The sequence below is a fragment of the Nestor notabilis genome, unplaced genomic scaffold (genome assembly GCF_000696875.1).
Source record: "Nestor notabilis isolate BGI_N333 unplaced genomic scaffold, ASM69687v1 scaffold11517, whole genome shotgun sequence".
Classification (NCBI taxonomy): Eukaryota; Metazoa; Chordata; class Aves; order Psittaciformes; family Psittacidae; genus Nestor; species Nestor notabilis.
Window position 1 is genome coordinate 8196 of NW_009936944.1, and position 15781 is coordinate 23976.

At 43.5% G+C, this 15781-nt stretch overlaps 1 protein-coding gene across 1 annotated transcript in view; it reads right to left on the reverse strand.

Annotated features, from left to right (window-relative positions):
• Positions 1-14771: 14771 nt before the first annotated feature.
• DUSP22 (dual specificity phosphatase 22) overlaps positions 14772-15781 on the reverse strand; it is a gene marked incomplete at its 5' end in the record, with an annotated part of 33857 nt that continues 32847 nt past the window's right edge. Inside the window, one exon of the mRNA XM_010018594.1 lies at positions 14772-15628. Within this exon, the coding sequence (XP_010016896.1) occupies positions 15443-15628 (186 nt within the window). The remainder of the gene's footprint in view (positions 15629-15781) is intronic.

Genomic DNA, 15781 nt, shown 5'->3' on the forward strand with positions numbered 1-15781 from the left:
AGGGCTTCCTATGGGCAGTGTTTGGTTTTATACTACTGTCTTTGCCAGGCTGAAGCAAAGTGTGCTGGCCACAACGGGAGATTTGCAAAGGTAGGGTGGTGGCAGGGCGCTGCTTTCCTTCTAGTGACATGGCAAAAACTCCCCCTTTAAACGCACTGTCCACCTCGCTTTGTTTCACCTGAACACTCTCTGAACTGCGCCGGGCAGTTGATGCTGTCCCGCAGTGAGGAGTTAACAGCTGCAGTGACTGTTGACAGCTGATGCAGCCTGGATGGCCGATCGCATTAACCTTTGTACCAGGTTGCTCTTTTCTAATGGTGAAAAAAGAAAGAGATCTCTGCATGCATGGCTACCTTGGTTAGCATGAACAGGAAGGATACTCTGAAGGGTGACTTGCCAACATGGGCAAATGCTTCCCTCCTGAAGCAAAATCAAGTTTTTCACATTGCCAGTGATGCAAGCTCAGCCACACACACTTCTGCTGAATGCACTACGTGCTAGGAAACACCAAGAAATTCCATCACCCACTTCGCACTGCTCATTTTGTTACATAATTCATGGATTGTTTTCCTTTTGCTATGTGGATTGAATCAAAAACCACAGTACCTGTTAAAAGGAAAACAAACCCCTCAAAACTATCTGTTGTGATTGCTTACAGCAACAGCAATTCTGGTTGCAATTGAGTGGGAAGGCACTGTGTGTTACTGGTCCAAGCAAGATAGCATGGGTAACATGCCACTGGTTTTCCTGCAGCACCTCAGGCCCATCATGGGACAGTTCATCCCTCCTTATTATCAACTCTGGACATTCAGACCTACTAAACTCAAAAGGCCTCCAAAATCCCCTTGCAGAACTCGCCAGCTCTGATGCTTGAGAAGTATCCAGTGGTTTCTATAAAGAGCATATTGTCAAAGCTGCTAGATTTTTTTAAAGCTTCTTTAACCCTTTTTCTTTCACAGATGTTTAGTCCTTGCAGCTGGGAGAATTTATTTGTGATAGTGCAATGGTATGAGAAGTAGAGAAGCAATGTGATTTCATCATATGTAAGGCAAAATCCTGTTCCATCTCTTTATTACTACATTAGCCTTTCCTCCCTGCCAGTGCTGCAGACGGCTTGAGAAGAGGAGGGGAGGAAGAGGGAAGAAGAAAAAGCCACTTGGTGGCCTTAACAAACTGCTACTCAAGCACGAAAAGCCAGATCCTGCTTTCACTGAGCTCAGGAGGAGTTTCCCACTGGCTTCACTGGGGTGAAGTGTCCGGGCCAGGAGCTGTCTGTTGCACAGGGGCAGACAGTCCTGGTCCTGCCAATGCAAGGGGCTGCCTGCTGCTATACCGCCTGAGCAGCCGTGAATTATGAGGTTTCCCTCCCCAGCTGCAAGGCAGTGACTTTTTAAAAGACTTTTTGAAAAGGACAGACAGCAGCATTTAAAGGGATGTGGACAGAATTCCCTGCTGGCACAGTGCTTCTTGAGAAATGGTAAACACCCCACATAAAATGGCACATGTATTGAGGCTTCTGAGGCATCTCTCAGGTCAGGAGTTTACTGGCCTGGTTACTTCCAAGTCTCCATAACACTGGCAACAGCAGTCCCAGGACACAGCTTCAGTGATGTTGTTCCCTATCCACCTAAGCTCCAGCCTGAAACCTAGACCAAGATCCATTTAATGTGTAATGTATCTCAGTATATTAAAGAAAGCAGTGTCTAGATATTCCAGTGATCGTATGTTTGGTATAGGTGTGCGTTTCCACATCAGACAGACAAACAAAGTCCTCTCTACTAAGGACTGGGACAGCTTCAATGGCTCGTGGTTAGTTTTTTGCAAGGCAAATGATGATCATATGGTGTTGCTGGAGAAGCAGCAGTACAAGCTGTCCTCATTAGGGGGAAAAAATAAATGACAGGGTCAGGGAACTCAAGAACATCATTATTGCTGCCCAAGGCTCACTTGGGAACCCATGTTACAAGGGCTGCTCCAGCTCTGCTTGGGACCGATTCTTTCCTCTTCCCTCAAAGGTCCCCTTGAACCAAGTTCCCATAATTTTGATGCTTGCCAGAAGTTTAGAGGATCCTCTTGGGAACACTCCATCTATAAATTTACCCTTTAAAATGCTAGCTCACATTTCCAGAGCACAGAGGCCATTCAGGGAGGGTCTGTAAGGCAGAACAGGGTGTTCCATCATGGAAAAATGATAGAGTGGCACAGAAGCAGCAGAGTGTCACCTCTGTCTTCAGTTTATGAAGGCACAAAGCAGCTACAGTGCACAGGATTGACAAGCGCAGGTGCCTCCAGTGCCATGGGATGAGGTGTCACTAACACCACAAGCAAAGGAACTGATGTTATACCCGCAGAACTGAGAAAAAACTATTCAGCTCAGCACACACTTTAATGAAGCTTCTCAGAGCTTGAGGGAGCAGGGCTTGTCCACCTGCAACATCATCTTCCAGCTGCATTTTTTGGCTTTTACATAGATAGGTCTTTAAAGTACAGAACACCAGTACAAAGGATGGAAATCAGCCTAACTTCCCACTGGACAGAACATCACATGTCAGCATGGTCTCGTGTAGTCTAAGTCTGCAAGTCCTAAATCTCATCATAGAATTCCAGGTGGAAGGGACCCCAAGGATCATCTGATCCAACCTTTCTTGGTGTCCTGAGTTCAGCTACAGCAGTCATTTTTTCTCCATCTCAGTAGCTGGTGCAGAGCTGTGTTTCTGACTTTTAGCCTGGCAACAACGCTGATAACACCGATGTTTTTAGTTGTTGCTCAGTAATGTTTACTCTGACCAAGGACTTTCTCAGTCTCAGCCCCTGCCAGGGAGGAGGGGAAGCCGGGAGGAAGCAGAGACAGGACACCTGACCCAAACTGGCCAAAGGGGTATTCCATACCACAGCACGTCATGCCCAGTATAGAAACTGGGGGGAGTTACCTGGAAGGCCCAGATCGCTGCTCGGGTTGGGCTGGGTATCGGTCGGCGGGTGGTGAGCGGTTGTGTCCTCTCCCCTTGTTATTTCCCTTATCATTATTATTGGTAGCAGTAGTGGTTTGTATTATACCTTAGTTACTGGAGTGCTCTTATCTCAACCCGTGGGAGTTATCTTATCTCAACCCGGGAATTCCTCCGATTCTCCTCCCCATCCCTCCGGGAGCGGGGGGAGGAAGGGGGAGGAGTGAGCGAGTGGCTGCGTGGTTCTGGGATTGCTGGCTGGGCACTTGGCAAAAGCAAAGTCTAGACAAGATGTCGCAGCAGCCTGTCCAGCTGAACCTTAAAAGTGTCCCGTGTTGGGGAATCCACCCCTTCCCTGGGGAAATGGTTCCAGTGGCTGATTGTTCTCATTGAGAAAAATTTTCCTCTTGTGTTTTAGTCAGAATCTCCCTGGGAGTAACTTGTGCCCATTACCCCTGTTTTTCCCATGGGATTCCTTGTGAAAAGGGAGCCTTCATCTTTGTAGCCACCCTTTAAATACTGGAACATGGCGGTAAGGTCTCTCCTGAACCTTCTTTTCTCAAGGCTGAACAAACCCAGCTCTCTCAACCTCTCCTCACAGGGAAGGCTTCCCAGTCCTTTGAACATCTTTGTGACCCTTCTCTGGACCATCTCCAGCCTCTCCACATCTTTTTTGCATAGTGGGGACCAAAACTGAACACGGTATTCCAGGTGTGGCCTGAGGAGAGCTGAGTAGAGTGGGATGATGACTTCTTTATTTCTGCTGGTGATGCCCTTGTTGATGCAACCCGGCATCCTGTTGGCTTTCGTCATCACAGCAGCCCACTGTTCACTCACATTGAGCTTGTTGTCCAGCAGGACCCCCCCAGGTCCCTTTCCACAGAGCTGCTCCCCAGCCAGATAGATCCCAGCCTGTGCTGCATTCTTGGATTGTGTTTTGCCAGGTGTAAGACCTTACACTTGTCCTTGTTGAACTTCATAAGGTTCTTGTTATTTCTCTTACAGCCTACCCAGGTCATCCTGCAGGGTCACTCTCCCTTCCAAAGTGTCCACTTCCTGCTCAGTTTGGTATCACTGGCAAACTTGGTCAGGGTGCACTTAATCCCATATTCTAGATCACTTACGAAGATATTATACAGTGTTGGGCCCAATCTTCTCTACTGATGCATTCATGCTCTTTCCTCATATTCCTGCTCCTCACTACAAGTGTTACAACAGTGCTGTAACCATGGCACTGCCAAGTACAGTTCACTAGCAGCCAGTTTGTCTATACACTCTGGTCTAAAACCATCAGCTTGGTTAGGCATTGTATTTTCATTTTTTGTATTATGTTTTTCTTTTTGGTGCATTAAGTTACAGTACTCAGTATAATTCTCAAAGAAGAGTCCTTTTCCTTTCATCTCCATTTACACACAGTATTAGCCATCTTTTCTGCCCTTTCAGAAAATCCAGAAAAGCTTAACTCTAGCTCACCATATCTTTCTCAGGAAACTTACACAGTTTCTGAAAGTTCCTCCTAATCTTCCTTAGAGCTCCCACAGGCGCTGCTATTTGCTTGTAGAGCTTTTCCCTTATGCCCTTTGTGATAAAGCAGCAGGAAACCAACAGAACAAGATCAAAGCCTTGCTTAGCTTTCCTCTAAGAACATGATGCTTTTCTCTTTCCTTCACTGAGCCAGGCCACTACAACCCCCATTTAGATCAGGTTATCTGTTATGGCTGTTCACCTTCAGGCTTTTAACAAGCGTGCATCATGATTGTCCAACACACCAACAGTGACAGAAACTGGGAATCATTGGTGCAAAGCTCTAGAAGACTGTAGGATAAGGAGAAATTTGATGACAACCCAAAGTCACACAATGACTGTGAGCTTTTCTTTTTCATACAGTTTCTGTGTTACTTTCAAAGACTATCACAGCAGACATCTCCAGAAGTCAAGTAGTTGTCATGTTTATTGTTCAAGCTATCAGAATCTAGGAGGATTTTAAACATACCACCTTGCTGCATGTTCTTTTGAAACCTTAAGATTAGGCTATACTCTATCAATAGTCTTGTTCAAACACATAAATTACCCCTCTCTAGAATGTGATCTTCATAAAAATCTTCCCACATCTAATTATTACTGACAGGTGGAAGGGAACGTATATGATAACAGAGATCTTCCTTTTTCTGGCTGCTATGACTTCCCTCCAGGAATGACTTGGCATCTGCAAGGCCTGATAAAAATCATCACTGAGATGTGAAGCTCCGGTTTCCTAAACTGCAACAACATGAGACAGACCAAGAATATCGATCACCCACCTTTGAAGGGTGGCTAAAAAGCAAAACTGCCCAAAGCATCGTTGACTTCTGAATGTCAAAATGTGCATTAAAGACTTATTTTAGGATTGCACTCGATGTTAAAGCTTCCCCTCCAGGTCTTCAGGCTAATCCTCTCCCAAACAGAACATGTTCAATATTAGCAATCAGCTAATCAGTTCAATGTTACAATTGCCTCCCAGTTGCCTGGGGTGCACCAGTACACCATGCCATGGCTCTGTGCTCAGTTCAGCCTGAGCTGGACGGGGTCATTAACTTAGCCCTGGCCCAGCTCTGCACACTCAGATCTGGAGGCACCCAAACTGAGGAGTCCCCTGGGAAGCCAGGATATGCCACATGTTGAAGCACAGAGCCTATGGAATCATGCACAGGCAGGCAATCCTTATCGCTGTGCGGGTTTTACTCTAGGTGGTGGAAGCACAACTCTGTGTTACCATTTCCCAGGAGAAAACAGCCTTTACTCACAATTTCATAGTCAAGTATTTCCTTCAGGCACCATCTTGGTAGGTTCTATTGAAATGGGGTTTCTAGTGTCTCATCCTGTCCCTTCTCAAACAAATGTACTCCTTAACCGCAGTTTAGCACTATGCACAGAAGCTCCTGCTTATTTAATTGCAATTGCTTGCTTAACGTATCCACTGCCCATCTGCCCTCCCTCTTCTCCCAGCACACACATGGGTGGAAATTCTCTTGCTCAGAGGTTCACAGGACTTCATGAAACATGAAATTAGAATATGGCTTGTTTAAAACAACTACTAATGCCTTTCTTCTGTTTCCCACAAAGCATTCTTGTAACCAAAGCCACAAAAAGGAGGTATTTTTAAACGAGTGGATTGATTCACTGATTACTGTTTCTTCCTCCCCATTATTGTTTCCCATCAGAGCTGGTAAATTACTCTCAGAGCACTCACCAAGCCATGCTCTCCCTACTCTTACCTCTGCTATTTCTGCAGCCCTGCCCTCACATGGGTTATTTTCACCTAGGTAAAACATCTTAGTTTCTAACCACCTTAATATACATGCTCCAAATTGAAAGATAATGAAAGTGTTTAATTTGTTGAACAAATGAGCAGTACAGAGTTCAGCAACTGTCTTCAGTCTTGAAGAGAGGGAGGGAGGCCTGAAGGGACTAAAACTATACTAACAACCCAGCTTAGTGCTGGAGGCAGCCATGGAGAGGTCAAGGAGACCTTGGCCATTAGTGGGAAGGCAGAGGCTTCTCAGATACACAGTTTGCATCTACTCTGGCTGGAAATTAAAGGGAGTTTTACTGAGGTGCCCACAGCAGGCACTGCAAGTTCCCCAACCCTGCTTGAAGTTCAATGTGTTTCAAGGCACTGAGGCTCCTGATTTATCAAACTAAGGAACGGAGGGTCAGTCCCCACACACTGAGCTTCCCCCAGCAACGACCTGAGAAGTGACACTGACTGCATTTCACTCAAGTGCAATGTGTTCAGAGTAAAACAGCAAAGTCCAGGGGGAGTCCCTTCCTCTGCTGCCTGGAGTTTCCAAGGTGTCTTTGGAAATGCATCAAATTCATGTCTTTCATGAAACAGTCCAAAAGTAGCAGCAGCAGCTTGGGCAAGGAGGCACTAATTTTGTTCCTCCTCCAGTTCTCATCTGCCAGAGCAGCTTTTATTAGATGTATTCCCCATGTGTACTTGCTTTCCAGCACAACCCTAGGAGAAAATCAGGACATTGCTTTTTCTACTGTAACCGTATATCCAAAATATAGGGAACAGCAGAGATTCCATTTCCCTTTTTTTGCCTGAAGACTTTTTCCTGGAGTGCATGAAACATATCTCTGCACGTGTATCACCGGCTTCTACAGTGTTGCCTTTAGGTATCCCATGCTTTAATTTTTTCCATATGCTATTCCTCCTCTGCTTGCATCCCACAGCATTCTTGATGTCACAGGCATGTTACATATTCCCACCATTTCATTTTCACCCAAGATCTTATGTTCTACAGATGCACCTGTGGGATGAATTTGTCTAGGGCAGTCATAACGAGAATTGCTCTGGACCTCCTCCATTTCACTTCATCTTTTTCCATATGGAAATTACAACATCTGCATTTGATGTAATTCACATTGAAACACAGCAACCAGTACCACGGGAATCAGACCTTGATTTTTCCCTCTCTCCATCAACACCCAACCACCATTCCTATGCAGGTGGGACTCAGGTGTTGAGAATAAGCAAGAAGACATCACAGCTTCTTGCCTTACTTCAGAATCTCACTGTTACAAAGGTTTATCAACACCCCTCAGATGGAGGGCAGATACTTCATTGAACAATACACAACCAACACTGACACAGTGCTTTCCACTGGGGGCTTTGCAGAACTTCACCTGGGAAAGTCTTAACACTTCTTTCCCAGTTTATTGGGAAAATGAAGCAAACCAGAACTGAAGCAATTTGCCTAGTCACGCAGCAAGTTGCAGATTTGGGAACAGAATCCCCAATGCTTCTCGGTCCAGCATTTTATGGATTGGACAAAGGTGGCTGACTAGATGGCCTTCTTGGTAAGCTAAAGCCGCAAGACTTTTGCATCAAAAAGAGACTACTGAACTTCCTAGCCTGTCCTTCTGCATCGCAGGTGCTCTTGTAACCCTTTCTACACCATTTTGGAAATTTATGTGCATATCAGGGATATATAATTTGAAGAGAGAAAAAGACCGGCTAGAAATATGCAAGATTTCACAAGACCTACGTTTCCTCCAGTACAGTCAACTTGATGCAAGGTGACCACCCTGGGGAAACAAAGGTCAGCTTTAAGCATGACAGAAGGCCCATCTCAGTCCCTTGAAAAGAAAATATGGGTAAGGAAGAGCAGGAGTATTTAAGATCCTTCCAGTAACAATGAAGTCCAGCACTTGCAGTGAATCAGTACATCACTAAAATAGACCCTGGTGGGTTTTGTTCTGTTACTGACTTTAGAGTTATAAAGCCTTACCCAGCTAAGAAATGACAGAGGTACTTGTACAGCCTCCAAGTTTTGCAGAAATGCAAATGGTTTTCATCGCTCTCGAACAGAAGAGACTTCTTTTTTCCCCAGGTTAAATGGTAGCACCAGGCAGTAAAGGCCCAAGCAGTTCACTTGTGTGCAGGAGGCACCTTCTGCCTCTTGCTAATGGGCCCAGTCTACAGACTTCTGCAAAAATGGGGCTGTACTCAGAGGACACAAGCTGTCCGTCGCATGGCATACCCTACCTTCCAGGGGAACGGAGATCATATCAGGTCTGGTAAGAACCTCACTGCAAACCAGACATTATAAAGTAAGTTACCCAAGAACAGAAGACTCTCATGTCTAAAATGTGAGGACTTGACCAAAGCTTGCACAGACAGCACGTAGGGTTGGGGTGGTGTTTTGTGGTGCTTTTTTCTTCTTTTCTTCTTCTGTTGAGGCCTTCAGGGATTACGTAGGTAGTTTCTCTGGGAAAGTTACATGCTGCAGACTTACTTGCAAATACTTACAAAATGCAATCCTTGGGAAAATGTGCAGTGAGCATGCATAGACACAGCTGTAAATCTGACATCTTCAACACATACTTCCTCTAAACACAGGGCAGACTTTTCCCCTACTTAGTCTTTCACCAAAATCCTACTTTGCCTTGAAAAGCAAGGAATAGAGAGAAGCAAGCAAAACACTGTTCGTAATCAGTAACCTGCATAGGATGCTGGTTCACCAACAAACACTACTTTTTAGCATAGAAATGAAAGTTAAATATCCCTTTTTTATTTTTCAAATGTCAGGTTCAGCACTGTCATGGACCAGTGTTATTCTTCCAAAGCATCCAGTGTTGTACAGGAGCCAGACCACCACAGAAGATGACAACATCCACAGAAATCATGTCAGGCTTGGTAAACAACCACCACAACAGGACAGATGCACAAACAGCAGAACTGTATTTGTTAACACAGTCAATTAGATCAGCAACCCCGTAACATAAGGTTTTTTTTATTAATAAACACAGGCAACAAATTGTTGGCAAGTCACACATTGGCACTCACTTATACTGACTCAAGAGTTTTGGGATACACCAGTTATTAAGAAAAAAAAAAAAACCACACAAAAAAGGGAAAAGGAGAGGAAGAAGGGAAGAGGTTGAAGAAATCATAACAAAAATGCCATCCCCTGTATCTGAAAAATTACTCACTTGGCTTTCACAGAAAAAAGGGAAGGAGAATAATAACTCAGACTTTCAAAGGGTCTATTTGTAAATGCATCTGCCCAGATCTAAAGGTGTGCTTTGCCTGTGCTGTGTGAATAGATGACCAAAAGAGCAAACAACTTAAAAACACTTTGCATTTAAAGTAGCTTGGAAATCTTGGTTCTGATCTCTCTACTCATAGTTCAATGAATAATAGAGGGTACAAACCTGCATATTCATAATAGCCTCAACTAAAATGGAAACTGGGTGCAGGTCTGGCTGAAAATCCCTTTTTTTTTTTTGAGGCTGCTTGCAAATGAGTTTTACTCCCAATTTACTGCAGATGTGTTCAGCTCACACAAGCAGATTTGAGTCTTCTACAAGGACTGAGCTATGCAGTCATTCAAGGGCAAAAAGGCACCTGGTCACACTTCATTAGATGCCCACTCCTGCTAACTACACTAGAAACTACATGGAAACTACCGGAAGTCATCTTGCTACTCACAAGCTACTCGCTTTTGGTAAATTGCAGGTTGCATAACTCACTAGAGCAAAGCACACATTCAAATATGTGTAAAGAAGAAGTTGTTCCCTGGGTGAGAGAAGAAGAATAATACTGGACAGCAGCTAAATGTAGCAATTAAATAGTTGTGAATTAGTGAAATAGTGAAACACACAGGAGATGGGGCACATGGAAAACGAGAACCACATTTAAAACTGCTGAGAACAAAGTGTGAAAATAGCTGTTTCTGTCGCATGCTTTGTGTCTCCAGGGGGTTCTGCAGAAATGCTGTACAGTGCAAGATCGTGTTCCTCATGCTGTCTAATATTTTCTAGATACCATCATCATTCCACACACCCCCCCACCCCCCCCAGTCCAATCTTCTTGAGGAGCTGGAAGAACTCTCATAATTTGGTGGCAAACCCCAAACTCCATGTCAGGTTATGAGCACATCTAAGGGCATGTAGGTTTACCCTCCAGGTCCCTCAGCTTACTGCACAGTGGGACAGGCCTACAAGAATCAGGTCAGAACTGCCGTTTTCTAGAACTCACAACAGTTACACAGAACACTGAATGAGATGAGACACACAGTTGGGAACAGAAGTATGGCACCATGGTTGCAGCACAACTTTTACACGTGAGAGGTGCCAAGTGGTCAGAAGGAAGACAAAGCAGCAGTGTATTTTTCATTTGAAAGCTGCTGTTTTCCTGTGGGGATAGGGGAAAGTTTCCTCTGAAACTTAAAGAGATTTTCCTAATTCACAAGGGATTATATTTTAAACATGTTTTCTGTCTCATCAATTCTATAGCACACATATCTAAGCCACTGCTACGGATAACAGATAGAAGGGAAGTACACTACTATTTCAAGCTTCATATAGCAGGCTACATGGAATTTGAAATCTCTTCATAGAAAAACTGGAAGAGGACTGAGACAACAGTAATAAAATCAGAGCCATCTCACTTGTATTTCAGTTAATCTTCAGTGTATTACAAACAAGGTGCATCTAGCACATTCAAAGCTATCTACAGACACACTAATTTTACTCTGCGAAAGGCTATCATTACTTAGTTGAATCCCTGCAATGCCTCAGGAAACATCCATACATTCCCAGCAGTCTATAAACTAACAAGTACTGGGAGAGAGGGAATAGGACAAAAAGAAAAGACCCAAATCTCACTGTGCCTGAGCATTTACCTTTGCCTTCATGATGAGGGAGTTGAACTGCAAGTTCAGCGTTCAGCAGTGACTGAAGTGGCCAGGAGATCTGGCTTCTTAGGCATGACTGAATATACCTTCAGGTTGGTGGGGTTTTTAGGTTTGGTTTGGGGTTTTTTGTTTTAATTGCTACAATGCCAGAATCACCCTCATAGCAGAGCTAGTGTCAAACCAGAAATACAGTGTGTTATCTGTGGGAATTTAAACGGGGCTTTCCCCCCCCTTACAATGTAAGCTTTTAATATCCCCCTCCACCTTCCATCTGCCACTTACACCAGCTTCCTTGGACAAACCACTTCTGAGAGCCTTGAGTCTTGGCTGTCAGTAAATCAGCTAAGTTTTACAGATAGATTATCTGTAAGCCCTAAATCAGTGTGCTATAGTAAACAAGGCATTTTAAGAGAATGAAAAATTTGGATTCACCACACACTCTGTGTCACAATGATGGGCCAGCAACAGTAAGTGAGAGCACAACATGCAACAGCCTCTTGTGGGACTACTATCAAGAGATGCTTACACTGTAGATTCTTGAACTCACCTGGAAGGACTTTGTGAAGAGAGGGGAAGTCTCAAGTAGTCTGTATGCAGGAGAAAAAAAGTAATCTAAGTACCCAAATGAGTTAGTCTTGTACTCTTACTGTACCTGTGGGGATACAGTGAGTAGAAGCCTTCCAAACACTATTACTGATTTCAAGAAATACGCAAGCAGGTCAGCTGTTAACATTTACTTTTATTTATAAAAAAATTGTAGAACGTATTAAATACAAACATTTGGAAAAAGCAATCAAGGCTTCGCCAAGATGCCCAGGAAGACAAAGAATCAAGAAGCTTACCAGGTTTAGAGTTCTTAGACTAGCTGAATTAATTACTGCAATTTTTCACTGACTTCTTTATAGGCAGTGGCCATTACAGCAACCAGTGCCCTTTTAAAAAAGCAGATACATGATTTGCCAAATCTTCCTACTCAACCACAAAAAGTAAGGAAGCAGGTTAAAAATCAGGGTAATAAATACTAATGCATTTACCTGTTACCTACATCCTAGAACACTACGCATTTGCTTATAATCACACGTGGAAGTCAAGTTTAGCCCCCCAAAAAATCAATTTTACATTTAAAATCTGGATATCCAATAAGTGTTATAAACTTTATACATTTTCCAGTGAACATCAAAATGAGAACAGTGTTTTGAAGTACAGAAACAACCAAATGTATCATCTACACTATAAAGGCCAACTACTAAGAGGTGGATGGGGTCTAGTCATGTTCCAGATAGCTGGAGAAGTCCTACAAACTGCCACTGAAAGACTAGTTGGAAGACAAATCATGTCATGTTCTCAGTTTGTGTTAGCTCCTCTCCCTTTCTAAGAGGCCAAGGTAAGAACTGTAGCTACTCTCTCCTCTGCACCTTGTGCTAATTAAGGTGTGAACTGTCGTTCTGCTCTGCATGGACAAACCAGATTTAAGTTTTCTTAGACTGCTCTTGCTCTTTCACCACTCCTAAATGCAGTATATAAACCACTAAACAGTAAACAAGAGACTACAGAAAAGACCTCTTCTGTCTTTTCAAAAGAGAGGAGCACTTCCACTTACTGACAATATGGCACTCCCTCCATCCTCCTTCTTTACCCTGTATTTGCTTTCAAGCTGCAGCATAGTACACACTGATGTGGTTATATGGCCCTAAGGCCAAATTCAGCTCTAAAAAAATTCTATTTGTGAGACTGATTCTTTGGGAAAAACCAAGCTATTTTAAAAAATCTGGTACAGAATAATCTTGGACACACAAACATTAACAGATGTCTCCCATTTTACTTTGCATTTGTCACAACAGAATAAAGAATTGCCAACTTACCAGCACTCACAAGCTTACTACCGCAAGGACAAGAGTGCCACAAGTGTTATGGAATACATAGTGTTGGCAGTCAGCTACAGAATGGACCGGCTTAGATACCTGCAAGAGCACAAGCAGAATGCTTCCAACAAAGCTGCCCTTTGGGGACAGGCTAAAGTTGCACTACGTATCCTATTATGAGTAGAGGGTTCAGGAACAGAATCCTGAACACATTTCAGACCCTGTTACCAAGCAAAGTCTTTTCCAATTACTACATCAGCCCTCAGAGCACAGAGGCGATTGCCAACATGGGCACTGCTGTGCTGGAATTCCTGAACAGCCAATTATTTGGAGATCAGCATCTTCAAGAGCAAAAGGCTGCTCTTGTCAGGCAAACACAGAGCAGTTGCTGGATATAGTAAGTAGGTAATCATTCATTTAGCTACAAGCTTGAAAACAAAGTCAATTCCAGCACCTTTCCAAATGCAACAGCATCTCTTACTGCAACACAGACATGATTATCCTGCTCTTGTGTTCAGTACACTCAGAGCACTTAGTGCAATGAAAACCCTGATGCAGACCTTGGACTTAGATGAAACAAATGGTCAGACCAGTTCCCTCCCATTCCTTTTTTTTTTTTCTGACTATTACTGATATGCAAGATCCATATTTCACAAGCCATAACATTTTTTAAACAGACTTGGCAACAGAAACTTAACAGTTAGAGTTTATTTCACCCCAAAAGCCTTGCTCCCATCCAAAGAATTCACTGCCACGCAAAGCAAGCAGGAAATCACATGAAGAGGAATCTTGTGAAGGGATGGGAGGTCAAAGTATGAAGAATTTGAAAGAGACAACAGTCTATTTAGTGTGCTGACTGCTTCTCACTCAGTGCATAGCTTTTAGTGTGATATACACCACATTTAAACAAATGAGGGGTTTGGTTTTGTTCTTCTATCCTGGCTGTTTGGGAAGTATTTTTTATTTTCTAAAATCTTCAAGAAAAATAGGCCTTCCAACCTCTGAGTCAAAGACAAGAAATCATGATCTTGGCATCAGTGCCACCTGCCATTATACCATCAGAAGTCAATATGCTGTCCAGCATCCCTGGTGACATATTTGAAATTACAGTCTTAAGAATACACTTGAGTCAGGCAATGGCTCTATTCCAGAAACACACAATGTTGCCAAGAGCAGAGTATGGCCCCTAGTTTTAACCTAGTTTAACACATATTTTACAAATGCATTCCTACAAATCTGATCACAGCAAAACATATAGTGGTTTTAAAATGGCAGTAAGTTGAATTCAAACAACTCAGTTTTTAAACCAGTGAGAAATATGGGCAGTTTTGAAAGAAAACAATGAACTCCTCAAATACAGACATTTGTGGAATATACATGCACACTCACACTCTCGCACACACACGCACTCACTTACTCAGTGTCAGATTAAGATTACACAAGGCAATTTTCAAGGTTGCATTTACAACCACAATGACAAGAACAGCATTTTTGAGGTAGCTGAAGTCAAAGAGCAAACCACAGCATAAGCAAAGAAAAACAGGTGCTCGCACTCACACCGAGCCCACTCTTTGGAGACACCTTATCATGTGCGCAGGGGCGTGTGTTGAAGAGGCACGTGTTCCACAGGGAATGAAGTTCAGCAGCACTGGAGACCTGATACACTATTCTCCAGAGAAGCTTATGTTGGCAGACAAGATGCTCAATCAAGGGACTACGGCTTAAATCACTGCACATCAGCTGAGCTGTGGTAAGTCTCGGTGCTCTTGGTCTGTGGCAGTTCTACCAACAACTCTGTCTCACGTGCACTGAAGCAAGTACAACTGTGGCAGTTGAAGATGTTATTAGTCAGAGCTGTCTGTCCCACTTCTCTCCTAGATGCTACTGTTGGTAGAAACGTACATGTACCCATATCTCACCTACTCCAGTCTGCAGCCTAGCATTCAAGTTCAAGCCCACCTCCGCAGTATTACTTGTCAATGGACTGTGAACCAGAGCAGCAGAGACAGACTTGAGTTCTCCAGGTGCAATAGTATCTTTGCCACATTAATAGTGCAGAGATGTCAAACTGCCACAGCTTGAATCACCAGACTTCATCTCTCAGAGCCCTTTGCTAGCCTCCAATGAAAGGAGTTGAGCTAACCTCACAGCAAATGCCAGGCAATGTGGGCCTAAGGCGATACTAGCTGTGGCTGGCTAACTGGCTCAGCCACAGTAACTGGATCACGTCCCTGGGCATACAGAGAACTTGATCCTGCCCATATTATAAAACTGTGTGAAACACACTCATACAGACACACATAATGCAGTATTTTCATCAAGAAGCTTTTGATAAATCAATGATTTGCAGGATTACTGCTGAGAGTCCTGAAGATGGGATGGAAATTATGGCAAGATGTTTTTCAAAGGTAGAAAGAAAAAAAATAATAAAATCAACCTCCTACAATTAGGTCTCTGTTGTGTAGTTACTGTATGAGAGAGACTGCACAGATGAGAAGTTGTTATTCCACTGTCTTCCTCCAGTACTCTGCTGCAACTCTGCCTGCTCTTTGTATTTACTCAGAAGATTTTTGGCTTCTTGCAGATCCTGAGAAGAGTTTTCCCCGTATTCTTCTTTCAGCCACTGCCTGAACTGCAGAAATTGAACATACATATACCATATGATGAAACAATAACAGAAGACTGAAGAAGCAATACTCCCTCCTGTCCTACAGGATTTCAAGAGCCTTTACGAACACAAGCAGATTAAAGAAAAGCTCTCCAAATATTGCATGTCCCTCAACAA